We start from the raw sequence: 27,534 nt of genomic DNA, 5'->3' as shown, positions 1-27,534 counted from the left end.
TTTTTTACTAAATTACGATCTAAAAATTTTCTCTCGTTCAAATTATTAAGCTTAGAAATATGATTTATATTTTTGAAAAATAACTAAACAATTTTATTCAAATAAGAATTTAACTTGCTTTTTTAATACCTATCATAGTACTGAAATATTTAAATTGTTAGAATAAAAATAGTTGAACATTAAATACCTTAAATTTGAAGTAAATAGATAGCGTGTACTTTAATTTAAAATCAGCAATTCTGAAGTTATTTCTCACATTCAAAATATTATTAGTTTTACTTGGAATAATAATAATAATTACATAGCATTACATTAAATCAGAAAGAGAGTATCTAGTGGCGAAATCAAAGCGGAGATTCCGTATTAATTTTGGAAAGTAATTTTAATTTAGATCCAAGTAAATTTGCCCTGAATGAGAAAGGAAGAGCGTATACGTATTTGATGAAATATTTGTAAGAATGAATATTATTAATGGGTGTTGTAAATAAAAGCGTGGACTTAGTATTTTAGGGGAGGAGAGAGAGGGAGTAAAATCCCTATAAATGGAGTAAGTAGCAAAAGCAATTTAGAGAAGCCTCGTGGCAAATTAGGTGTACCCTGATTAACGCACATTGGCTCAATTACATGGGTTTCAGTTGAGGGAATGGGTGATTGCCCGCTATTAACGATCTGGGCGTTGGATGTAAAGGACAGTGAACATCACCCACGCTCCAATTTACCCTCTCATCTACCGGTGGTGCTTCATCCTGTCCTGCTCTGCTCGACTCTCCACTCTACCCTACAATTAAGCTCCAATTTGTAAAGTATAAAATAAACGGGGAACAAAGCAAAGCAAGCTGAAAGCCGGGAGCTGGGAGACGGGTGGAGCGCTCACTGAACGAAGAACAAGAACAACCCAGATAATTATAAAAATAATACCTAGTCCTGTTTATTTGTTATCACATAATAAAGCAACACCGCGTAAAATCCAAAATTCCGGTGGTTTGATTGTTTGAAGCCACAATGCGGTCACCAGTTGTGTGTACGTTCTCTTGGGCTTCTTGTAAACAGGACACTAGATTGGATTAAAACATTTCATTAGTCAGTTCATATTATTATTATTATTATTATTATTATTATTATTAATATTATTTCGTAAAAAATAATATTAATAACTTGTTTTTTGTTAAATTTATTATTATTTTTTTTTTTTGTAGTTTTCATGATCATTATAAATACTTTGTGACAATCTTGAGAGTATATTAAAATTTTATGAAATTCGGATAAATAGTTCCTGAGATATTGATAAAAAAATAATGCATTGATTTTGAGCGTCAATGCAGTGTTATAATGTTATTTAATGAACAAAAATACTATCGATTCGAATTTTAACTTAATGTCCAAGGTTAATATTATTATAAGTAATTAAAAAATTGATTTAAAATGATTGTGTGCTGATTTTGAGTGTCAATGCAGTGGATATACGTTATTTGACGGTTAAAAACATTCAAAAATTGAATTTTAACGTCATATTAATGATAAATATTACTGTAAGTATTTCAATTATTGATTAAATGATGATGTATTGATTTTGAGAATCAATGCAGTCTAAAATTGTCAACAATTTTTCAAAAACATGCTGAATTATATTTCTAATTCAATATTAATAATTTAATACTAAAAATAGATTAATTACTATAATTTCTGAGTAATTATGAATATACTTTACTTGATAAAGTTTAGGATCCTTGATAGGTTTGTTATACAAGGCAAATATATGTACAACAGGCATTTCAACATAAAGGACTTTATTAAATGACTCCCTAAGTCGATTATTCCTGCGATCCCAGGCAGCACCTTCCAAATAAAGCCCGTAAACATATATACCCTCCTGAAATGAAAAATAACAACATTATCTGTGTTTTGTTAGTTAATAAACCTCGGGAACACGGTAATATATGAATAGCAGAGCTGCTAAGAGCTCAAGGGTGAGGGTGAGGCCGAGGGTGATGAAGATACCGGTGTAAAGGAGCAGGCTGGGTAAATTTAGCTGAGGAGATTACGTACAGCGGGTGAACTTCTGACGTCTTCAGACATCTGCCTCATGACTTCATTGTGAAGGGTGACGTTGTCAAGAGCCCAACCTTTGTGCGCTCGTGTTACCTCTTGTCGCATCGCGGTTAAGAATCCTGTTGAGTTGTCACAGCGTTACGTGCCGCAATAAAAATAGTTTTTAATTTAATAATAACAATGATAACAAAACTGAGCGAGGAAAAAAAGATAGGGATTAAGATTAGCACAAGGAGGCTCGTACAAAACTCTTTCACTTTTTTTTTTATTTGATTTTTATTGGTTCTATGATTTTGTTTAGAGTTTTTTTTTTTTTTTTTTTTTTTTTTTTTTTTTTTTTTTTTTTTTTTCATTTTTTTATCTTGTGGGTGTATCAAGAGACCTGATACCTTTTTATTACCTTGCGGGTTGAAAAATCCCGTCATCCAAAATTTTGCCGGCCGAGACTGGAAAATCCAAGAGGAAAATTGCTGATTCCTCTCCAGTAATTCTGTGAACCAAAACCCGAGTGTTGATGACTCCCAAGAACGTAAACGCCAAAATTTGGGTATTCGCGCGTCGTAAATGTTATCCAAAGAGTCTTTTAATTTCTGGGTGATTTTTTAAAATTATTTATAAATTAAATAAGAATTTTTTAGTAATTAAATTATTATTAAGAATTCTAAATTAAAATTATGTACAAAATAAAAATCTTAGAATTAAAATTATGTACATAATAAAAATGTTAGAATTAAAATTATGTAGATAATTTTAATTTAGAATTAATAAATAAAAATAAATATACCTCATTCATAATGATAACACCATCAATAGCCAATAGCAAATCCTTGAGCATAGATCTCACCAGTCCGATAACAACTTGCATGCGATCGATTTCCTGCTTGAGAAATATATTCATCGGCTGTGTGATCCCCATGATCTGGAGCCGAGCTTTTACTTCAAATGGATCGTAAGCCGGGGGTAATTTATTTAACATATCTTTAGCCTGTCTAGTGACAATCATTTCTCGGGTTTCTCCGGTCCCCGTACCGCCCGACTCCTTTGGTTGCACAGATATTATTATGTCCAATATCTCTTGTGTCGTGCGACTCTGGTATCTAAATTCATTTTTCTCTATTTATATTAAAATTTACATTTATATTTATTTATGTCTCTGAAATTATTAAAATATATACGTTATATCCGCATTTCGGTGGAGTCCATAAACTTGGGGCGGATCGATCGGTTCCATTTCTTCGATTGCTGACAAGTAATCGGTTACTTGTTTGAAATTCAAAACACCGTAGCCGGTGTGAAATAAGAAATTTTCCGTGAATAATGACTCTGTGAACCAGACTTTAGTGAATGTATTTAAAAGACGTTTGTCATAGTCGTCAGTAACTCGTCCGCCGTACTGAACTTCTCCGATCATATATCTATAGGATTAATGTGGAAATAAAAATTTATAGAAATTTTAATAAATAATAAATGACCTCGCTTCATCTACTTTTTAATAATAATCATAATTAAAACTATAATTATCATCATCATTATTATTATTATTACGCAAAGGGTCATGGATGAAATTGGACATTATCTTTAATAATTTATTACTACTCATATTATTTTTGTACGTTTTAATATTAACAGGAATGTTAAAAAAAAATATATAATTAAAAAATATGTAAATATTTTGTAAAACATGGAACAATAAAATAAATTCAACTGAGTAATTAAATTAACAATAATTTTCATGATTAATTACAACAAAAATTATAATTATTTTTTACAAAAAAAATTTTTAAATATTTTAATATTAATAAGAGAATAAGAAAAATTTTTGTTTCCTGGATAGTATTATGAAAAAATTTTTTCCATTGTTTCGCTGAAAAGTTTCTTGAGAAAATTTAATTCCCTTCAATTTGACGTTATCAAAAAGCCGGTACGATGATTTGTCGCGGAGTTATCGTCAGTCAAAGCAAAAAAGTACTTTTTCACTTTGATAATTAATAACTCTGGAGATAATGATCGTATAGGAAATCGGAGGACGGTTTTGAAAACTACACGATATTTTCTATAAGATACCGTGAATAGCTTTTGTCAAAAAAATTTTTTTTGAATTGAAAACTTTAACTAAAAAAACGACAAAAATTCGCATGATTAAGGATATTTGGATAACTTGGTATAACTTTGGATAAAATCGATGAATAAAGGATATCGTCGGTAATTTTCCAACCTCCATGTGTCCTCTGAAATCTCTAAACAATTCGAAGCGCTGCGATTTTTTTTTCATAGTGCCCCAAAGCTTCAAATTCTTTGTTTTTGCAAAAATCACCATTATGAGCAATTTTTTGAATTTTATTCATTTTTTCAAAGAAAAAAAATTTTTTTCTCAAAAATCTTTATTTTTTGAATCAAAGAGATTAATTTTTTAAGAAATTTGAAAAAAAAAAAAGAAACCTTATAGTCTGCCAACTGATCCCTCGCTTAGGATCATAATCATTGAGATGATTGTTGACGAAGATGCAGGAAGCGAGCCAGTCAGCGGAATTGAACTCGTAGGGAATATTCCAGCCGAGAGGACCGTACTTCCTCCGCTCCTGCACGATGGTATGCAGAAAGGAAATAGTGTAGACAAGTGGAATGTACTGAGCAGCGTCACATTGATCCAGCATGTCTTGATTCATTCCGTTGTAGGTCGCGAGCAACCCGGCTCTTATACCTGGAACGCAATGTCGTGTCATGTGAATTCATTTGTCACTTTCAGCAAACTTGTCGGGACGTAAATGAGCGAAATGAGAAAGAATAAAAGAAGGAATAAAAAACAGAAAGAAAATTAATTGTGCGATACCCTGGGGGGGCTCGTATGTGAATTTAATAGACATCTGGAGCAGGGAAATTGGAAAATCATTGTGTGGCTCCGTTGTAATCCAAATACGGAAGTTATCATGCGGGGATTCCATTTCGAGGATGAAATCTATTAATTCGTTCATGTAATCCAGTCCTAGGTGACAGTTTTGCAGCAGCGCCCAATATCCCTCAAAATTTTATAATTAGATGAGTGAAAATATTAGTTCATTTTACCTTTAATTATTACAATTAGCATTAAAATTTTTATCGTAAATGCAAAATAATGGGGTACAAATTTTTTGTTATACGGGAAAAAAATATTGGTCCTAATATTCATGATCAACCTACTTCAGTCTTAGCGGTCAGCAATAATCGACGAGCGTGAACTTCTTGGCCTTGACCCATTGAAATGCTCCTGCAAGACACTTCAATTTTCTTAGCAAGCTGATTAATACTCGGAGTAGGGTCGGATCCCATGCTGAGGAAGCATATCATGGGGGTGTTTGCTCTCGACTCTCCATGCATAACATCCAGAAGTGTTATCACAGGCTCTGCGTATTTCGCCCCCAGCGAACTGCTAATATACTTCCGAGATTGCGACAGTGTTCGATCGATACACCATGCCCTGTTATACCAGAATTACTTATATTAATAAATTTTGAAAATTTATAATATATTCATGATTATTTTTTATTTTTTCTTTTTTTTTTTTATAGTCAATCTGAAAAACTATCATTTTTGACGTAAATCTTGTAAAAATTTATTGAAATTGATTTTGATGCAGTTCAGAACACTATTTTAGTTCCCGGGAACTCCGCTAGATGGCCAGGCGGCGTAAACGTACTCGCTTTTGGTAAGGCTTTGAAAACTAATTCTAATTCTAATGCAATAAAGTCAAAACAATAATTTCAATACCGTATTAAAAGCATCCGACGGAAAGTATCCAAACTATTGAACCCATCAGGAATGATTTCTTCCTCTGGCGCTTCGCGGTCGTGCCAGTACTTCCATGTTTTCTCATTAGCTTCGACGACTTTGACGACATATTGAAAAGAATGCAAAGAAGACAACGCAATTAAATTTAGCCAGGTCATATCCGTGATCCACTTGAACGGTTTGGGCTTGACGGTGTTAAGATCCAGAGCAGCGCCACCTTTGATTAGGTACTGGAACTCCTCGTGGGTTATGGCGCCCCGCTCAAGGTCTATCTTCAGAGTCATCAGCAGCACAAACATGTACTTGTGGTTCTCGTACAAGCCTCGGGCTTTGTATCTGAATACCTCGTAAGTCAGGTACTCAATTATGAAGTTGATGCGCTTGGTGTTTATCGGCGTCTTCTCTGATCTAATTTTGGTGAAGATGTCGCTGTTAACTTTTAGTTTCAGATTATGGATTAAATAAAAGAAGAAATACTATGTTGGAGCGTACCGTGTCAAAGAGATATCAAATCGTTCTAAAAATTGTACAAGGGAAGTCTGATACATGCAGTTCACGTGCGCCATGTCGCATATCAAGAAGTAAAGCACACTGCCTCGTGTAGCTACTGGTCTAAATTCTTCTCTCGCGGCATTTATTTCTATCTCTGTGCTCCGAGCTGTGTTCAGCTTTCTGGTCACATCGGACGCTGTTTTTCTTGTTGTATTGAGTACCGACATCAACTCAACATCTTCGATCAAAGAGCCCTTTATATAAAATAAGACAAGACAATCACCATCATCATTATTATTGCTACCCTCAATTTTATTTTATTATTATCTATATTATTAAGAGAATAAAAAAAATTTTCCAGGATTAAGAAATTACATTGTATTTTTTCAAATTGTAATATTTTTAAAGATATAAGCTCATCATGATGTTGTACTCATCAAGAGCTTTCATTTGAGTACCCACATCAATTTTTCATATATTTTATATATTTATATATATTATATATATGTATATATGAAAAATATATCAAAAATACAAGTGGGTACTCAAATGAAAGCTCTTGATGAGTGTAACATAGGGATGAGCTTACATCTTTAAAAATATCAATAATTAAGAAATAAAAGAAGAAAGTAAATAGCGACTTTAGTTAATGTGATTTGTAATTATAATTGGTAATTATAAAGACGTCAGCGGTAAGGTAATTAGAAATGGTATACAAATTATCAGCTTACTTGAACAGTTGTCAGCTTGTGTAGAAGGTTCGCCTCTAACTCCTTAATCTTCCTCTTGTTCGTGGTGACGTCAGTAATTAATTGCATTCTCTCTGTCTCTAATTCGCGTTTTTCAGTCATTATAACTCGCCCAAGAAGCTGATCCTCCAACCCTGCATACAAACGTATTACATTACATACATGACAACTTTAATATCGTTTAATTTATCTATTACTTTTTAGTTATAATAATAATTTAACTAAGTTTAGACATCATTGTTGCTTTTTTAGGGGTTTGTTCGCATTTAGAAGACTGAAAAGAAGAAATTTTTCTTCCAAAAATTAATTATAAAATCAAAAATTTTGTTAATACAAAACATTTAATATTAATTAATCGAAGAAACAATAAAAATATCTATTTTTAGAGGCTTGAGAGAAAAAATTCACAATTTTTGATAAAAATTGTTGGCTTAAATTGTTTATAAAAATATAAAAAAATTGAAGACTGATTTTATGAGCGGTTTTTTGATTAAACAACACTCCGATTAAAAACTTATCCGATTGCTATAAAATTTTCTGAGTAAATTAATTTTTTTTTATTTGATTTTTTTGTGTTTCACTCGTTGAAATTATGAAAAAATATTAAACCTTTCATCGTAACAGTGAAATCAATAATAGAAGTTTTAGCAAAAATCTCCGGCGTGTAAGACGGATTGGGCAGCTTAGTAGTGATGTACAACCGAAACTGGTGATTAATGTCGACCTCCTTGTCCCCCAGTTTGACCTTCCAAGAGTTGCCAATCTTGATAAAATTTTTCTCGAGCAAATTATCAAGCACCGGATCGAGTTCCTCGGCAACGTCTTCAATCAATAGCGGCCTCCCGATCGACACGCAGTCCTCCAAGTAATTTCTGAAGTACTTATGGGTGAGTAATGTGCTTTGCAGCTGAAACTCTTGTTCTTTATTTTTAATCCAAGCTTTTCCTTGCAGCTGCGGATCGATCAATAATGGATATCTCGTGGCTTGCGTTACAATAATCCCGTTTTGTATCGATAATTCGTCATTCGGGAGCCCCTGTAGATTCCACTCGCCCGTCTGAAAAATATCCAAAAATTCAATATCAATAATGAATAAATGAAATCGGTTGAATGAAAAATTGAAGATAAAATTATAAATATTGATAGAGTTTAACTTACCATCGCTGTATCTGACAGTGAATCAACAACGTTGACATCTGCAGATACCGGAATTTTTCTAGTTCGCAATAAATTGAACCAACGCTTCTGTGTGAGCCCTCGGAATTCTTGATTAAATGGTCCGCAGTAAGATAAAAATCCAGTTAGGATTAAAACATCCCCGATGAGACGCTCCGTTTCGGATTTAAATGTTGAAAGTTGATTTGTCCACCGCACTCGCTCTCCTGACAACCCTTCTATTAATGCCGATGCGGTGTCCATTTTTGATTGACATGCGTTCGCCAGATCAACAACTTGCTGGGGAATGAAAATGTTTTCAATATTGTTTATTAGCTTTTTTTTTTTCTAAAAAAATTTTATCTAACAAAAAAAATGGTAATTATTTACAAGTGGGCGACTGCCTAATTTTAAAACACAGTAACTGATAATTTTAAGATTTTAAAAAATTTTTTTTATTAAAAAAAAATTTGCGCGCCAAATTGATAAAAAATTTAATTTATGAATAAAAAATAAATATAAATATTAAAAAAAAATTACTTGAAATTTTTTAAAAATTTGTAAAATATCTTAAAATTGTGATAATCAACTTTGATTTTTTTTAATCATTAAATTTTTAAGGTATTTTTCAAAAAAAAAAAATATTTAAAAATTTTCAAAGAAAAATTTCGTTCGAAAAAATGAAAATTTAAACAATTAAATTTGAAATTATTCATAAGTTGAAGTGAAGTAAAAAAGGGCAATTTTTTTACCCGCATATATTCAACCCTTCAACTCTCGAGTTGTATAAGACCTCAGAAAGTTGTAACAAGGGTTACCCAACCCCGTTGTAACTTTCTATTGCCACCCTAAATTACAGAGCTACCGTTCACGGAGTTAATGAAAGTTGATAATTAATTTTTTTACTAATCTCTGCTAATAATGATAATTTATGCAAGAACCGGTTATTGAATTTACGGGTTATATATTTTGAAAACTAATTTGTATTAATAATAAATGAAAGTTTTATGATCTTAAAGTTATTAAAGTAGTTTTTGAAGGGTAGTATACCTGATACTCGGTCATTACAGCGTCAAATTCAAGTTGAACAACTCTCAAAGCTTCATCTTTAGCCGCTAGAACTTGTTGTGCAGCAACTAAATTATTATTAGCTCTCTCATGTTTGCTTTGTTGAATCGCTAAATTGGTCTGCAATATTTAAAGTTACAGTTATTTTTTCATAACTTTTAATAAGAATAACAATATACTGTACAAAATTTTCAGAGAATAATATTTAATTAAGTGATTTATTTCTTTTTTAATAAAAAAAATTGTTATTTGTTGAAATTTATATAAACACTTTTCTCAGTTTAATAAAACAAGTAAATTTTAAAATTAAAAAAAAATTGCATTAATATTTTTTTTTAAATTATGCAAGCAGCATTTTTTGATAAATTCTCTCCGTAATAATTTATTTATTAAAGAATCCGAAAAATTCCAGGAAAATTAAAGTAATGGTAATAATTTATTATTTTTTACTTTTATGTCAGGATTTATCGATAAGATTTGAAAAAAAAAATTCGGTTCAATGTTCCAAAAATCAAATTATTTGAAAAATTTCATTTATATTTTATAATTTAAATATTTAAAATTAAGATTAAAAAAAACGATAATAATAAGAGTGAAATTTTCTAAAAATAAGTGTAAATTTTTTTTAAAAAATTATGAAATAATTATAATAATAATTACTTTTAATGGTAGAACGTCTTTGTTAACTTTATAAAACTCAGTCATGGCAATAGTCCATTGTAAAAGACCCGCAACATTACCGCAAGCTTGTTTAGCGGCTTCGTAATTATACAAGGGATAATTCAAGTATGGTCTCATTAAATCGATTATTTCACCGTTGATGTTATCCTTTTGAAAATCACGCAAGTGGTACAAAAAACGCGTGTCAGCCATTACTTTCAATGCCTCTGACCACGAGGGAGTTAAAAATTTATGCTCAGGATCTGGTTTCACTGGCTCTAATTTACGGCCAAATAATATAAGTACGCAGTCCATTATCAGGGAAATTAGATATGGTGGCTTGCCAAGTTTCCTCACTGTTGAGATGTCTGCGGCTTTTATCGTCTAATAATTAACAATCATCATCATTAACTAATTATTCATCAATCGATAATATTAATTATTTTAATAGCTAAGTAAGTTGTTATTTATTTATTTATTGTGATTGAGTGATAGCGATTTTAAAAACTTTGTACTAAAAATTATAATCTACTTGAAGTGCAGATTCGGCTTCGAGGAGAGCTGGCTCAGCAGCTTTCAACTTGTCTTCGGAAATAGCTTTTTCCTGAGATATTATTTTTAGTAATGCTTCGGCTTCATCTTTAGATTTTTCTACTGTTTCTTTTATCGACTCAGCTTCTTTCTTTTTATCCTCCACCGTAACCAGTATCTAGATTTTTAAACATAAAATAAGAACATTGGAGAGATTAAATACAAGTATTGAATTTCTCTATTTTAAGAAGCTATTTTTATAATTTTATCAGTTAAATTGCAATTAAAATTACTAAAAAATTTTTTTCAGTCAAATTAGCCTTTTTTTTTTTATATACAATTTTAAAAATAACGCGTTCAAAATTTCAATCTGGATAAAAATATAATTTTTTTTAATAATTGAAAAATTAAAAAATTTTTAACCGAAAAAAAAAAATGAATTATAATTCAATTTATTAAAAAAAAAAAGAAATTTTTTTCTAAATAATTAAAAGCTCAAATTCTATCATTTATCTTGCAAAATATTAATTAAATTAACTTGAAATTTTCAGGTAATACTTTGAGATAATATATTTAAAAAAAAAAAATTAATTTTGACTGCACCGACTCTTTTAATTAATTAATTAATAATAACTTAAAAAAAAAAAAAAACCTTTTCAACTTGAACATTCTTAATTTTAATTTCAGCCTGATTTTCAACTAAAACTTTTCTCAGCTCGTCAACTTGAGCTGCGGCGTCTACAAGCTTACTCAATCCGTTGCTCATACGGAATGCGAGATTATTGATTTCGTCTAGACGTTGCTTATAAATTTTTTTATATCCGCTTATAAATGAGAGAAATGATTTAGGCGTTACATAGATACGCCGGCGATATCTGTCGTAATAATCGTTGGACGTGTCGTTAATACCATCCTGAATTTCGGCCATCGTGTTTATCAGCTGCTCTTTGACATCACTCGCACAAACGATGTCGTAGCTTTTCAAAAAATGCCTGCTGACTGCACAAAGCGCATCTCGAGGCCATCTGTTGAACCAATTTATCGTGCACCCGGATATTAATGCGGGAAATTTCAGCGCGCGGGAACGGAACTTCTCGCCGACCTATCAAACAATATTCGCTTTCAAACATACTTTAATCATCAATCAATAGATCACAAGAGAAATTTATTTGATAAAGCATAACTCACCGGCGAGAAACATAGAACAATATGGAGATTGTTCCTCGCGCGTGTGATGAAGAAATTGTACAAATTGTCCGGCGTGGGCGGACACTTTGGGTCTTCCTTCTTCATCAAAGGAATCACGCTGGTTGTTATTTCATCTAATTCATCTTTTGGGAATAAATTTGCTATTTCTCCAACACTCAGGACATTGTTTATGTACTCCAGGAAGGACTCGTCTCTGATTTCGTTGTCTGTGAAGATAAAAGTCACTCCTTTGCTGCCGGTAGCCGCTTCACGGTAAAGTTTTTTTATATCATCCAGCAAACTTGCGACGTTGTAAATTCTAGAAAATTTTACTTTTATTTATTTTTCATCATTTTTTCTCAAAAGTATTTTTTTTTAGATCTTTTTTATTTCTTCATCAAGCTTAAAAATTCAAATTTAAATATTAAGATTCATTTTTCCCGCTTTTGACCAAAAATGTCCAAAAAATAAAAAAAAATTTTTTTTTCCAAAAATTTAGAAAAAAATTTTTTTACAAAAAATTCCACCACCTGTCTTATCAAAAGTCTTATCCACTAAATTTACACAAATATTAATTTAATATTGTATTAAAAACATTTAATGGTCTTATTAATTATAGATATTATTAAAATGAACAAATTTATGTTTAACTTCATATTTTTTCATAATTAAAAAAAAAAACTCTGGAAAATCAAAATGTACATGCCTTAAGCGCCCATGTTTTATATAAAATTAAATATTTATTTATTTTCATAAATATTTATTTATTGTTAACTTTTTAAACAGTAATTATTTATAATGCAAATAAAACGCCCTCACTGTGAGAACTCTGTTTACTAAAAAAAATAAACATATTGCCAACCAAAAATGGGAAAATTGGGTGTGAAAGCCAATTAAAATATTTTAATTTAATTGCAACTAAACGAAGCAATATCGAGCTTTAATTTTGAATAGGGTTCTTCATTAAAGTTTAATGATAGGGCTGAAAAAAAAAATGAGTCCTAAAATTATATATTTTTTTAATTATCTTGACTACACCACCATATTTCCACTATAAGTTTTAAAAAACGGGTTTCATAGAAAAAAAAAATTTACTGAGCCGTTATTTTTTATAAAATAAAAAAAATTGTTTTTATACTTTTAAAAACGATGTTTTAAAACTTGAAAATGATATGGTTATTTTATCACCTCTAAAAAATCTAATTTTGAGCCCTCTAAAGGGATTTTTTCCTTTATCATAATAGGTTTGTTTCACCGTGTGAATAGTTAGAAAAAAAAAGAATAATTTAAAACGAATATATAGAATAAAAACCTCGTTAAAACAATCTGGAAAAAGCTGTAACCGGCGATAAAGGAGGCTAATCTTGTTAAACTTTGTTTCCCCGAGCCACCCACACCAACCAGCATCGCGTTGCCCCTTGACACTCCGAGAATTCGTGAAATTCTCATTAAATGAACTAAAGCGTCGTCAAAGAATACCAAATCTAGATTCATACCGCGGATGCTTTCGTTGAATTGTGTCATGTTTTCGTGGACCTTTGATGTCACAGCTTCGTAGCTTTAAATAATTAATAAAATTTATAAAAATAAATTTTAATAATTAAGTGGACTCTAATTGCTATTAAAGTACCTTGGGATTTGTTCATAAGTCTTGGGGGCTTCAAAAATAAAATCTTCCGGCTCATCACCTGTCGGATCAGGAGCTTCGCGTAGAAAATTAACAAAGTACGTGTCAGCTTCATAAGACATGAAATCATCTCCCAGTAATTTTTCACCCGTTTCTTGGAGGGTTTTTTTGAACCAATCTTTGTTATCTGCATTTACAAATCTAAGAAATTAATTTTTTAAATTTAATTATTTTAACTTTTAATTCTAACATATTTTAATGTAAAAATTAATTAAAAAAAAAATTGATTTTCAAAATTTACGCGGTAAAAAAATTAAAGGGATTTTTACTATTTTGCTATCGCAATTTTTATTAAATAAAATTTAATTCAATAAATAATACTAAAAATAAAAAAGTTTAATACTTTAAGAGCTAATTTATACAATAATAATATTTTTATATCTTAATTATTATTTACGACAGTAATATTCTATTTTTTTTAATTGAATTTAATACAATAATTATTCAATGAAATTACGATAGTAAGTTGTAAAATTTCGTAAATAAATAGTGAATTTTCTTGTAAAATATTTGAAAAAATTATAAGTCCAGCTTTACGATAATTGTATCGTAAATTTTCCCATAAATTTTTTTCCGTGTAAATAAATTATTTAACTGGATAAAATTTTTGAATGCTTAAAAACTCAGAAGCTGAAAGAAAATTTCTATCTCAATATTTACCTGTCGGAAATAACACGAGTGCACTCGTGACCCCAGAGCTTAAGCAAAGTTCCCGGTGTTTTGCATTCGGCTCTCTCAATGCGCAGAATCCCCTCCCAGATACGTGACAAATCACGTAAATTAAATACATAGTGAAATTTAGCTGGCGTCGGTAGCATTTTCGCCTTAGTCTGTTGCCAAACAATACGTGTCAGTGGTACCAATTTACCCAAAAAATCGGCAACTTCCTTGGAAAATCTTTCTTCTGAAAAGTAACCGCAGCCAATTGCACGAAATATTGTATCGAGTGACCTGTCACTTGGTAGAGTGCAATTAAAAATATTAAATTGCCGCTTCAATCTGGGAGGAATGTCATTTCTTCCCCCACCGGGGTGGATCATTGCTGCCAACAATTGTATGTCTTGTATGACGCTGAAATCTCCGGGCTTATCCAGCGAATAAAATCCCCGGTATTCCATTAGTTGACGCACTATTTCATTTGTTATTTGGTCTCCCCACTCATTAATCGCCGGCATATTAATGTCATCAATAAAAACTGTCATTTTCTTTCCACCAGCTGGCCCGTACGTCGTTCCAACTCGTTTCTCTACGTAACTTTCGAACACTCTCTAACAGTAATTAATCATTGTAAGAACTAACTTTACAACTAAAATTCATTATTTTAGGGCAATTAATTAATTTCTTCGTTTATTAATTATTTATTATTATTATTATTGTCTATATAATTATATGCCAAATATTAATCCATATAATTAAGCGAATAAGCAAAGTCATATTTTTTTCAAAAAATTATTATTATTATTATAACAATAATAATAATAATAATTACATATTGTAAAAAATTTTTAGAGAGAATAACATTTAATTAAATGAATTATTTTTTTTTTATTGAATAAAAAGAAAAAATTTGTTATTTGTTTAAATTTAGCGATTTTAAAATTAATATAAATTTTTTTCTCGGTTTAATAAAAAAAAGTCAATTTTAATAATTAAAAAAGTTGCAATATTTTTTTTTTTAATTTTTACAAACAGCATTTTTGATTAATTCTCTCTACAATAATTTATTTATTCCTAAAAAAAAAAAAAAAAAAAAAAAACAAGAACTAAAAAAATTAAAAAAAATTTTTAAAAGTCCTAAAAATTTCCATATAAAATTCAATTTCAGTAAAATCAAATTAATTTTATTTAGTTTGGTTCAATCTTCTAAAAATCAAATTATTTGAAAAATATAATTAATATTTCGACACTCAAAATAAAAAAAAATAATGATAAATTAAAATTTTAAGGAGTATTAGTAAAGCGATAATCAGCCGTATAATTTAAACTTAATAATAAAAACTTTGAACAAGTTTACCTGGACCATATTTGGAGTTGATGCTGAAGAGAAATTAAAAGACTTATTTAAATGATACTCAGGATCATACTTAGACATGTAGCTTTTAATCATCACTGTCTTTCCCGTTCCCTGCTCACCTGCGATAATTTTTTAAAATTTTTCTTAGAAGAAAAATACTTGAATAAAAATATTTTTAATAAAAATTACTTGAAATTAAGATCTAAAAATTTCTTATAAGAAATACAGCAATACTAAAAAAAATAAGGTATAAGATTTTTGCAGTTACTGTGTTTTAAAATTGAGCAGCCGCAGAAGCTCATATATACTTATGCGGTGCGTATAATCTCTAATTTTTTGACAATATTGTACCATGACAACAACCTTAAAGCTAAGAAGAACAATTTCTCAAAGCTGTTGAAATTGAAACGGCAAATGGGGTAACTAATAAAGGAATTACGTTGGGAACATTACCAATGAGCAAAACAGGCTTTCCTTGCCGCGCAATTACGTCGATCAGAAACAGAGTCCTCGTGTTATCCACATTTGGAACCAATATCGTGTAATACTGTAGCACACGCTCCGGCGGATATACGAAGTCGGGTACCATCTGGCTCCAATGTATCCATTCGCCTCTATCCGAAACTAGGTACTCGAACAATGTTTCCTCCGGCTTTAAACAAACATTTAATACTCACATTTATGTCTAGTCGATATACTGAGATATTTATCAATGTAGATCGGTATTAAAAAAAATAGCTTCGTAAATAACGTTAAGTCTTGTATTTTCTGATATATTATATAGTTTTCTGAAATTTATCAGTTTAAATATATACCAAAAGTTTTGGCCAGTCACATTTTGATGGATGGCTCAGCAAGTATTCTTCTAAAAGTTTTCGGCCGTCTAACTCCAAAACTGCGCCAAAGCTCCATAATAATGAAAATAAAAACAATCTTTCAATATGAGAGTCTTCATAATCTAAAAAATATAAATTTACTGAGGATATTTGTAGAAATTCAATCAATCTATCAAAAAATTCAAATAAAAAATAAATATTGACGTTTTTAAAGATATAAGCTCATCCCGATGTTACACTCATCAAGAGCTTTCATTTAAGTACCCACATGGTATTTTGATATATTTTTCATATATCCATATATATATATATAAATATATGAAAAATTGATGTGGGTACTCAAATGAAAGGTCTTGATGAGTGTAACATCGGAATGAGCTTATATATTTAAAAATGTCAATAGTTCACAAGATATAACGTCAATTCTGCTAAAATATAATTGCCATAAATAACAACTATTTAATTATCTCAAGGATAAAAAACTAAAAAATTCTAAAAGTATTTAAAAAAATAATGTGATTATTCAAACTCTTAGTATCATTCAGCAAGAGGAGTCCTGTCAGCAAATCGATAGACTGCCTGATATAAAGAGCCTCTAGAAGCGTGATCTTAGCTTGTAGCTTGGTCTGTACAAATGCATGAGCGTCGTCATATATTTTATGGAAAAGTCCTCGCAGTATTTCCGCTTGATGGCTCGGTCTGGTCTTCAGCCAACCCTGTAATCATATTGCATGAGATTTCTCAACTGTATTCATATTCCGAGGTGGTGCTCTACGCGAATAGAAACAACAGTAGAGCCCAGCGATAAAGCTCAGACAAAAGACAAAGACCCAGATAAATATTCCGCAAGCTGAAGGACAAAAGACAAAAGACACTCAACCGGCATTGCGAGCAGTATCATCAGCATCACCAACACCAACATTCAAGACTAACTCTCTCTGAAGGAAGGCAGAGGCAGTCTACATGTGATATATAATAACAGAATAACACTAGAGTGTTATTCTGTTGCAGATAATCAAAATGAATTTACAGAGTCAGTCACCTCGAGTATCGGAGCCCATTTGAGGACAGAAGCGCTGATAAAGACCATCCCCATCCTCGAAACAGTCGCCGGCGATGCATTGTCAATATTGTCTGGTTCAAAAACAAGCTTGCTGTTGGCGCTCATTATTATGCGGTCGCCATTAGCGAGTGTCAGAGTTTTGTTGTCGTCTAAAACAGAATTCAAATTCTCGATCCAGACTGCGTCTACGGGCCCGTCAAGGACCAGCCACACGTGCTCAGGTTTTTTGCTGGACATGATCCGCCGCCAGAGGGTCGAGAAAATTCCGTCGGTCCAGTCGTTGGTCGCCACGTCCAGTCTCCCGAACATCTGGGGGGCTGTAATGGCTTTCGGGTTCATCCGGACTTCCCGGTGAGGAGTTCCCATGGAAGTCAGCGCCTTCATCAGGGCCCATATGCAGCTCGTCTTTCCGGAGCCGGTTGGCCCGAGGATCATCAAGCCGTGCCGGACTAGAGAGGTTTCGTACAGCTGGATGACCTTCAGGTTCCAGGAAGGAGTGTTGATAATCCCGAGGGAGTCTACAGCGAGGGATATCGAGGCTTGAAGCTCCTTGTAGGACTGCGTTGTTAGCTTGATCCCTGGGAACATGTCCTCGATTAACGAGAGGAACAGCGGCTCGTCTTCGTCTACTAGTTTTGACAGGTTCATTGCGCTGGAAAATTTTCGGAATTTTAATCGGGAATTTTTTTGTTTGGATGTTAATTTAATTATTTTAAATTAAATAATAATACAAATAGTTATTTATACCGAAGAACTCTCATCAGTGTTGTTTCTTCAGATTCACCAGGATGAGCCCGTTTCTGGGCGCCCAGGGTCCGTAAACAAGACAATATATTTCTCAACCCAAAGTCATAATGGACTTGCTTGCTCAATTGTTCTTCGCACAATGCATACAAAGTAAAAAATTTACGGGACAACACAATGTTATCTTTAAATCCACAGGCGGCTAATTTAACCCGTATAATTATCTGCACAAATGTTTATATTTATTTTAATATTTTCACCTAAAATTCATTAATTAATATTAAAAAAAGTTAATTAACCTGTCGGTCTGGTATCATCATTGCTACGCTGCGGAATTGAGTTTTTAAATTTTCAGGAAGTTCTTGTCTACCCGCATATCCTGGATTCATCGTTATAAAAATACCAAATTCGTAATCAATGTTGTACGTTTCGCCGTCGCTAAAAAAAAAATTAAAATAATATATTGTAATTATTAATTAATGTTATTTAATTTTATGCATTCTCTTTGATGTATTTATGGCCGATAGGCGTAAATTGATAAATAAATAATTATAATAATAATAGTAATCAAATTTTTGCGTAAAAAAATACCTGAATAAAAAATTTTTACGTTTTTCTTTACGCGCCGTAAAAACAATAGCTATTTGTTGAGCTGCAACAGAAAGAACGGGCAAATCGATACGATTAAATTCATCAAAACAGCCCCAAGCTCCTGCTTGCGCCAAACCCTATAACGAGCAATGAATAATATTAAAATAAAATGATAATGAATAAAAATGTAGTTTATAAATACATCAAAAAAATCTAACTGCAATCGAGTTTTTTGTCTCTATTCTTTAATAGACGAAAACAAATACTCAGGTAATTGAAATACAAAATAACCGAATAGATAAAAGACCTTAAATATTCGACCAAGTCCCCGGAAATCCATTTGATCAGAGCAGTTGAACACAATGACGTATTTCCCAAGAGCTTTTCCCATGTCTTTGGTTGTTTCTGTTTTCCCAGTGCCAGCAGGTCCAGCTGGAGCACCTCCAAAATTCATTCCTTTAAAGATACAATAAAATTAGATATCTTTTGCTTTAAATAGTTCCCGTTTACTTCAATAGTTTCGGATTATTTATTTACTATTTAGTATTTTTTATTTAAATTTTATTACTCGGAGGAGCATTATTTCAGAAACAAATAATATCAGAGAGTTGTGCGCACTTGGAATTAAAACAAAATTTTTTTTTTATTAATGCAATAATATATATAGAGTAACAATCATTAAACTTTTTTTTTTTTCGGATGAAATTTCAAATAATTATAGTATTTTTTTAACTATTGATATTTTTAGAGATGTAAGCTCATCCCGATGTTACACTCATCAAGAGCTTTCATTTAAGTACCCACATGATTTTTTGATATATTTTTCATATATACATATATATAATATATATAAATATATGAAAAATTGATGTGGGTATTCAAATGAAAGGTCTCGATGAGTGTAATGTCGAGGTGAGCTTATATCTTTAAAAATGTCAATATTTCACAAGATGCAAGGTCATTTTTTAATTATGTATTGGAAATTGAAAAATTTTTTTTCTAAAAAAAAAATAAATTTTCTAAAAGTAGGCACGAAAATTGACAAAATTAAAATCGTACCAACTGCTTGCGCAAGAGTAATATAACATCTGTCAGTAAGAGGCGTAATAACCAGGCGGTCGGTGCAACCCAGAAACTCGTTTTGATAAATAAAATCAACGTCAGTTATTTTAATATCTACATTTTCCGTTTGGTTGTTATAATAAAATCTAGCTTGTTTCAGCCATTCAAAGTCCTGGATGCTCCGTATTTTAAGTCTGCATAGCTCGTCGAAAATGTCTCTGAAAGTTTATCGAGAAATTAAATGTTAACTTTAGTTTTCGTTGATGATTAAATGGAGTAATGGAAGAGTAAGAGTAAGAAAGTTTCAATAAATGTGAAGGAGTTTCGGTATGAGGGCCAAAGAAGGACGAGTTGAGAGTGCACCAAAGGAGTCTTTCCTTACCTTTGATGAACGTGAATGGTAATGAGTACCTCGTACTTAGCTCGCTGATACTGGGTTAGATCTTTAACCGTAACTTCAATGAGCCCATTAAGCAAATCTAAAAACCATTGATTTGTTTTCTTCATTATCATTTTATCGCGGCGAGATGACGTTATTGCTGTTTCTGAGTCTCGGGTCCAAAGTGTTTGAAGTGCTAATAGCGCGACCTAAATTTATTTATTTTTTTTTTTTTTATTTTTGCTGAAACTCAACCAAAGTATGAAAATGCAAAAAAAATACTTGGAGGATCGATTTCTCGATCAGAGTGAGGATGGGAGTCTCAGGATTTGCAAGCAACTGGAGACCTTGTGATATCACGTCGCCTACCGACTGCTGGTGGACTTTTAACAGGACGTTTAGCCAGTTTTCTACGCCCCCTGTGCAGAGTACTTGGGGGTCCAGCAGGATTTTTTCTTCCTCGCGCGAAAAAATTGCCAGGACTTTATCGTACTCGCTGGTGGAAAATTCAAGCTGAAAGCAGAAAAATTAATCTTTGAATTTTTTTTTGAAGAGGTAACAAGGCTTGCCTTGGCGACATTGTCGAAAAAGCCATCCAGGTAGTTCTGGATGGTGTGACTGTCGGCAGCTTGGCCAAGAATCTCCAGCAACGTCGGGTCCGAGACGAAACAAAACCTGGGGAACGCGACACGCTTGGTTTCCAGATACCCGCTGAGAGATTTTTGGCAGGACTCAAGCTGCTCCAGAAGGTGTGGAAGCAACTGACTCATTGTTTCGTCCCCTGTACAAGTTTCCACGGCGTTCATTTTTTCTCGAGCGCGATACATTAGCTTCACCCAGGCTTTGTCAATGTTCTGGAAGAAATTAATTATTTATTAATAAATTAATTTAATTTATTAATAATAAATAAATTCTGTAATTTACTAAGATTTTTAAATTATCGCTCTTTGAAGAGATCTTCTTTGATAAAAGGCTTTTTTTACAAAATTCTACGCATTAAAAAATTAATTTTTAATTTATTTAAATAGATGTATTACAAAAATTAATTTAAAAAAAAATAAGTTTACTCCAAAAAATTTTTTAACCAAGAAAATAATTTTATAGTCTTAATTTAAGTTGAAAAATTCTTAAGCGAAGAAATTTTGTTAAATTTAAATAAATTTTTCTTTGACTCCAAAATTTTTTTTTTAACACTTATTTTTTTAACAGTCTTGTCGAATATAGATTTCTTTAAATTTTATTTCTTAAAAATTCCAACAGGTGGCGCAAGTGTGTATTTCTGACTAAACTATACATGAAAATGGCGTTCTCTGTGTTAAAAGAGGGGATTTTTGTACAACGAACTCCCTAAAGAAAAAAATTACATAAAAATAAATAAAATGTACATTAAAACGTTTAGCTTCTCCGGGTAATTGCTTGGCAATATCACCCCCGATAAAAACGGCTTCCAAATAAGCCCACAAATTTTGAACAGTCAGCCACTTGCCGAGAATTTCGGAAGTATTGCTCAGCTTGCTCTGCCACAACTGTATGTTTTTCTTGTAGAACATGTTATACCTAAATAGCGAAATATCGGAAATTTAATAATCATAATGATATTCAATAAAGTGTAATAAGAAGTGGTAATATGAACAGGACCGAGTTAACAATTATCAATTACCAATTAACAATTAGACGGGCAAACAAACCTGTTGGCCATTAGCGAGCTGATAACCATCAAACTGTCTTCCAGCTGACTAATTATCTCAGTAGTCTCAGTGCCCTTTAACAATAACTCCCCCCTTTGTTTGAAGGTAGCAAACTGCAAATCAATAACCGACCAATCGGCAATCACTTGGTTCAGTTTACTCTCAATGTCCATTTCCTTTACGGCACTAATACAAATATCCTCAACGTCGTCCTTATATTTAAGCAGCGGTGCTTGCATAACATTAGCTAGAGTAAAATTATCCGACTCAATATCAAATAAATAATTACAGAGCTTTGACAGACGGTCCCAGTGGCGGTCTTTGACGGATTTGTTTGCCATCAATTCCAGCAGGGGACATGTTTCGTTGAAGTCGTCGATTTTTTTCCTTAAATCAATGTACGCCGGCCAGTCTCGCATCCCTTTTGGTAGCTTACGGCACCTGGTTTGATAAGAAGAAACGAAATAAAAAAAACGTTAATAATTTATGTTTTAAACTCCAACTAGATTACTAACAAGATAAACTTTTGTTGACAACATGAATATTCAGGTACCGTAGCACCGGTCTTTTTTTTTATCTGTAACTTTTCTCCAGGTACTTACTTATTTTGCAACTCCGTAAGCTCCGCAATTATCGCATCGGTATCGATTTCCGACCATAGAATTTCATAATACCCGTCGATGGTCCTCATTACTTGAGAATAGAGCCCGTATAATTTTTGCAGGAGGTTCATTTCTTTCTTTCGTTTCTCCAAGGCCGGGTAATTGGTTACTTCCAATCCGAAGAGCGACTCGCCGCTACTGTACGTCTGGTATCGCTCTTGTAATTCGTCGTACCTGCTTTGGGCGAGCAGCAATCTGGGAAAGTTTTATTTTGATAATTAACGAACTTTTAACTTTCTGTTAACTAATCCATATAAATTCAAAATACCTTTCACTGGCTTCTTTCGCGGGAATTCCTTCTTCTAAAGGACCATTGCGCTCAAATTCAGCATCAAAATTTTCAACATCTTTCTTCAAAACCTCTACGCCCTCTATAAGTTCCTTCTTAAGCGGCTCCTGAATCTCACAAATCTTCCCTTGAACTTCTTTCGCCTTCTGCAGCATATTTGTAAAACTGTAACGCAGCCCGTCGACGGCGTTCTGATCTTCCTTAAATACCGCGATGTCGAACGCGGCCATTAAAGTGTAAGTTTCTTCTATCGCAATCAATTGACGGTCCAGGTCAATAAAGTCATTGCGAATCGCGTCTAAGCACTTCATAGCAAGTCTTACATCTTCCAGGTCATTTATTGCCCGCGAAAGCACTTTTTTTTTCTCCTCAATGTAGTTTGTAATTGAAGTTAACTTCGTTTTATAGTTACCGCTTAGTATCGAGCCGTAGCTCAGTTTCCAATTTTTGACTTCCACTAACAAACCTAGCTTTAGTTGCTCTGAAATTTATTAAAAATTACTTGAGAATTAATTAAGGATTAAAAAAATTGTTACTCTTTAATTTTGAAAAATTTATAATTAGATGTATAGAAAAATTTTCATTCAAAAATTTATTATTAATTTTTAAATTTTCAAAACTTTTGACCCATTAGAGATAAAAAGTTCGTACAAATTTTGCTACTTTAATTAATCCTTTAGCTTTAATTTCATTTTTGTGATGATCAAATTTTGACCAATAGTTTTCGAGATATCGAATTTTAAAAAATTTTCAAATCATAAAACTTGCATAATAAATTTTTTATTAAAAATTCTCTGAAAAAACAAACTTCTTGCTCCAAAAAATTAAAAAAAAAACAAAAATTATTTTGGAGCAAGACGAAACTTTCTTGGCTTAAAAAACTTTGACTTCATTTAAGAAATTTTCAATCTTCCTTAATATTTTTTTAAACCAAGAAAATTTACACTCCAGTCAAGATTTTTTTTTTTTTTTTCAGTGTATAAGTCGTTAATATTAAAACTTTCCCAACTTTTTTATCTTTAATTAAATTAATTATTGTTTAGTTTAATTTAACAATTTTTTTACCCATTTTAATTTCAACAGGACCAACTAAATGCCGCGCTGGAATATTGATGATTTCATTAATCAGATTTTCAAACATTATAAATTTTTCTCGTATTGTCTGAGTGTCGGGATCTGAGTCGATGAATTTTTGAAGATCTGCGGTGCGATCGTCTGACCAAACATAGCAATATTTTTCTGTATATCTCTAATCAGTTTATAAATTATTATTATTATTATTATTATTATTATTATAAAAAATTACAAAAAAAATTTAATAAAAAAAAAAATTACATTTTTCAGATGATTGATATCATCTCGAAGAATTAAAATGATTGCTTGAAATCTCATAGTACTACGGATTATTTCTTTATGGTCAGATATTATTTGATGATATGTTCTCAAGGATTTTTGCTTATCTAAAAGAAAAATTGAAAGTCAATTAGCCAATTGATCCACACGCGGCATTTCAAGTTCAAATATCAAATTAAAAAATTAAAAAAAATATTTTTCATTTACAAAAAACGTTACTACAAGCAAATATTGATGTTGACATTAATAACGGGAATTTTTTTTTAAAATAAAAAATTCATGGGTCGGCAGCCGCTATTTACATGCGCGAAATAAATATTTACATATCAACGGTAAATATAAATGTCATGTCCTTAAATTTTTTTAATTGCTCCTCCTGTTTATTCACCTAAAATTCATGCTATCATTCAACGATTTAAAACTCGCGCTTTTTATTTTATTATCACAAAAATTGTTTTCAGCAATAAAAATCCATTACAATTATTAAAAAAATAATCTTTGATAGTAATTACTTAATTTCTATAAAAATTACTTTAAGTTTTTAAAATAATCCATCACAATTCTAAAATCTTGTCGATTAAATAGAAAAAATTCTATTTTAACGCTCAATTTCCCTCGAGCAATTTCATTCCAATGCACAGCATAAACAAAACAATTACCATCGGAATCTTTAGATCCTTTTACCCTGGAATATCTCTGACCCCACATGATAATGCAATCATGCACTTGAATTAAATTTTTCACAACCAATTGCACATGATTATTGAGTTCTTCGACGCTGGGTATCACGAGGATCGTCGGAATTTGCAGAATAAACTGAGTCAGCAGCAGCGGATTTCCCTCATTCTTAATACCGTTATTCAGCATGCTGAAAACAAAAAAATCTAATATGATATAAATAAATAAATAAAATTATCCAACATTAACTTATATAATTTTTTCTTTTTTCTTTTTTTTTTTCTTGTAATAATGTTTTCAATAAAAAAAATCATAAAAATTTTTCTGATAATGTTTTGTTGAATTTAAGTCGACTATTATTATTAATTTTTGACTTTTGGCTGAGTAAAATCTACCAAAAAGTCAAAATTTTTTATGACTGTTAATTTCAGAATGATCACAATATTATAATAAATAACGATAGAATTATAATATAAAAATTAGTAAACGCAAAATATTTTACATTTAACTTTAATAATAAAATTAATGTAAATCCTTTTTTTTTTTTTTTTAATTTGTTATTATGATCATGATAATAATATTTGTGGAAAATAATCGGACAAGTTGTCTAATACCACCTTATTAAAATAAAATACCTCGAGCTACCAATCCTGCGCTTCAACAATTCCAGCGAATTTTTGGTGCTCTTAACAAGAGCTTCAATGAGCTTATTATTGTAATAAGTGAATAATTCCATGCAGTCATTCCAGATGCGATTCAAGTAACTCCTGGGATCAACAGCCTTGCTATCATCAACAACCGACTTTCGGTTTAAGTCAGTAGAAATCCTGGTGATTCGAGACTGTGAGCCGATTTCACGTTTAACGCGGTCAGGATCCAACCAGCGGTATTTGTCTTCATTGATGTCTTCACCTCCTTCAATCACTACGTAGTCCAGACACTTGTTGATGATCATTATCAAAGCGGCCTCTACTGCAGTGGACTTGACCTCGATTTCTCTGGCGACGTTCATGGCAAATTTAAAGTTTTCCTGGGAAAATTCCGCAGGACTAAGCGGAGAATCCTTCAAGCTGATCAGATCAGTGTCAGCGATGTTTTCGATGATTCCTTCGATCCTGACCTCTTTTGTCGCGCAAACTTTGCTCACGAAGACCTCGATGTCCTGGACGACTGAGCTGATTTCCTGACAAACTTTCGGGATTTTCAGCGACGTCCAGGTCACTACTGACAGACAAGGCTTGAAGGTCTGCTCCAGTTTGGCGAACACTCCTCCTAAAAGGTTCAGGAATAATTTTGGCGCTGAGCCGTGGATACGCTCGTGGATTTCTACGAGGCTCTTTATCTCCTCGTAGGAAGAAAATATTTTTTCTCGGCAGAAGGTTATGATGCGGGTGAACTCCGGGATTTTTAAGTTCAGACGTGACATGTATTCAGACTCTCTTATTACTTCGCGGATGTAAGGGTCGAAGTTTATTGAGTACTTGTTTGCTTGCGGGTCACGAGTTAGCAGAGGTGATGTCAGTGCCAAGCGAACCTGTTTTCAAAATTTTGTTTTACTTTTTTTGTTATTGCCTATGAGGAGATAATTGTTTTGTTTTACGGTTTAAAATACTTTATTTTATAAAAATTATGTTAAAAAATTTTTTTTCAACAATTTCTAACAATTGTATATTTTTATTGAAAAATTAATGATTAAAAAAAAATTTTTTTTAAGTTTTAAAAAATCAAAAAAATTGAGTTTTGAAATTTTTAACTTCCCGCTAAGAAAATCTTCATGATTTTCAAGCTAAAAAAAATTGTCATGACTTTAACTGTGAATTTTTTTTAAAACAAAATAATTCGTACACAGAAAAAAAAATTAAATAAATAATTTTTTTAAATTTAATCTTCTTAATTTGAATATAAAAATTATTAAACTCTTCAAAATAATCTTCTTGGTTCAGGAATTTTTCTTTTAATTCAAGTTAATTTTTTTTTCTTCAGTTTAGAAAAAAAAATTATTTTTCAACCAAAAAAAAAAAACAACGGCGTAAAATTGAACAATTAATTTGAAAAAGTAACTTTTCTTTAGTAATTATTCGCTAATTGATACTGTTGAATAGTTTTTGTTTAATTTCAATGTAAGTGAAGAAAATTAAGAGTAATTAAATGTAAAGTTACATTAGAATAGTTAACGTGAAACTTTAATTCAAAGTATTAAAGTTTGTGATTTAATTAAAAATATTTCTGCACATAATTGGGAATTTTAGTACGCTCAAGAATTTTTAGAGTGTTAATAAGTAACTTTGTCATTTAAAAGCCATAAATAGACAATCTAACAATTTTTGAAATTTTTATAACCAATTAATTAAAAAAAAAAATTAGCAAGTGGAATTTTTTTGCAAAATTTTTTCATAATAATTTTTTTTTAATCTGAAAAAAAAAAAAAAAAAAAAAAAAAAAAAACAACTTCTGCAGAATCAAACCAAGCTTTGTGATAAATAATTTCATAATGAACAAAAACCCTGACAAGAGAATTATAAATTTTGATGCACTTCTGCATCCTTTCATGAGTGATAACCCTTTGCCGCTTCTTGAATATATCCATAGGCATTTCAATGCGTCTGTACAACTGTCTAATCCATAAAATTCTGGCAGCAACAGGTGGAATATTCCTCGGCAAGGGTGGCGAGGATCTGTCTTCGTTGTATCTGTCCCGTATTGCCTCAACTTCCTGCTGGTAGACTGTCACCAGCTCCAGGTACTTGCGATCGATCCACAACTGCTTGTCGAACTTTAGCTTCTCAAACCTGCTTTTACAGAAGAAACTTTGGCTTAACAATAAACTTTGG

The 27,534-nt window shown here is 31.5% G+C and overlaps 1 protein-coding gene across 1 annotated transcript in view; it reads right to left on the bottom strand.

Moving 5' to 3' along the window:
• Positions 1-928: 928 nt before the first annotated feature.
• Kl-3 (dynein heavy chain 8, axonemal kl-3) overlaps positions 929-27,534 on the bottom strand; it is a 30,620-nt gene continuing 4,014 nt past the window's right edge. The window contains exons 10-53 of the mRNA XM_074252272.1: positions 27,153-27,492; positions 25,339-26,237; positions 24,685-24,893; positions 24,008-24,132; positions 23,727-23,921; positions 22,652-23,142; positions 22,324-22,578; positions 21,722-22,162; positions 21,419-21,590; positions 20,603-20,887; positions 20,316-20,546; positions 20,037-20,242; positions 19,652-19,872; positions 18,900-19,048; positions 18,593-18,729; positions 18,301-18,439; positions 18,005-18,225; positions 17,237-17,909; positions 16,724-16,910; positions 16,174-16,316; positions 15,812-16,010; positions 15,359-15,477; positions 14,005-14,612; positions 13,288-13,485; positions 12,970-13,215; positions 11,658-11,976; positions 11,122-11,571; positions 10,471-10,647; positions 9,939-10,322; positions 9,261-9,398; positions 8,214-8,510; positions 7,665-8,112; positions 7,038-7,189; positions 6,307-6,560; positions 5,794-6,222; positions 5,227-5,503; positions 4,880-5,066; positions 4,489-4,750; positions 3,225-3,464; positions 2,834-3,146; positions 2,450-2,639; positions 2,047-2,168; positions 1,709-1,870; positions 929-1,054 (exon numbers count right to left, since the gene is read on the bottom strand). Of these exons, the coding sequence (XP_074108373.1) occupies positions 929-1,054; positions 1,709-1,870; positions 2,047-2,168; positions 2,450-2,639; positions 2,834-3,146; positions 3,225-3,464; positions 4,489-4,750; positions 4,880-5,066; positions 5,227-5,503; positions 5,794-6,222; positions 6,307-6,560; positions 7,038-7,189; positions 7,665-8,112; positions 8,214-8,510; positions 9,261-9,398; positions 9,939-10,322; positions 10,471-10,647; positions 11,122-11,571; positions 11,658-11,976; positions 12,970-13,215; positions 13,288-13,485; positions 14,005-14,612; positions 15,359-15,477; positions 15,812-16,010; positions 16,174-16,316; positions 16,724-16,910; positions 17,237-17,909; positions 18,005-18,225; positions 18,301-18,439; positions 18,593-18,729; positions 18,900-19,048; positions 19,652-19,872; positions 20,037-20,242; positions 20,316-20,546; positions 20,603-20,887; positions 21,419-21,590; positions 21,722-22,162; positions 22,324-22,578; positions 22,652-23,142; positions 23,727-23,921; positions 24,008-24,132; positions 24,685-24,893; positions 25,339-26,237; positions 27,153-27,492 (12,016 nt within the window). The remainder of the gene's footprint in view (positions 1,055-1,708; positions 1,871-2,046; positions 2,169-2,449; positions 2,640-2,833; positions 3,147-3,224; positions 3,465-4,488; positions 4,751-4,879; positions 5,067-5,226; positions 5,504-5,793; positions 6,223-6,306; positions 6,561-7,037; positions 7,190-7,664; positions 8,113-8,213; positions 8,511-9,260; positions 9,399-9,938; positions 10,323-10,470; positions 10,648-11,121; positions 11,572-11,657; positions 11,977-12,969; positions 13,216-13,287; positions 13,486-14,004; positions 14,613-15,358; positions 15,478-15,811; positions 16,011-16,173; positions 16,317-16,723; positions 16,911-17,236; positions 17,910-18,004; positions 18,226-18,300; positions 18,440-18,592; positions 18,730-18,899; positions 19,049-19,651; positions 19,873-20,036; positions 20,243-20,315; positions 20,547-20,602; positions 20,888-21,418; positions 21,591-21,721; positions 22,163-22,323; positions 22,579-22,651; positions 23,143-23,726; positions 23,922-24,007; positions 24,133-24,684; positions 24,894-25,338; positions 26,238-27,152; positions 27,493-27,534) is intronic.

Source organism: Cotesia typhae, unplaced genomic scaffold (genome assembly GCF_013202065.1).
Source record: "Cotesia typhae breed Kobodo isofemale line unplaced genomic scaffold, CoteBio_Ctyphae contig_83, whole genome shotgun sequence".
NCBI classification, from domain to species: Eukaryota; Metazoa; Arthropoda; class Insecta; order Hymenoptera; family Braconidae; genus Cotesia; species Cotesia typhae.
Note: the sequence above shows the minus strand (reverse complement) of the source record. Positions and strands in the feature narration are given on the sequence as shown.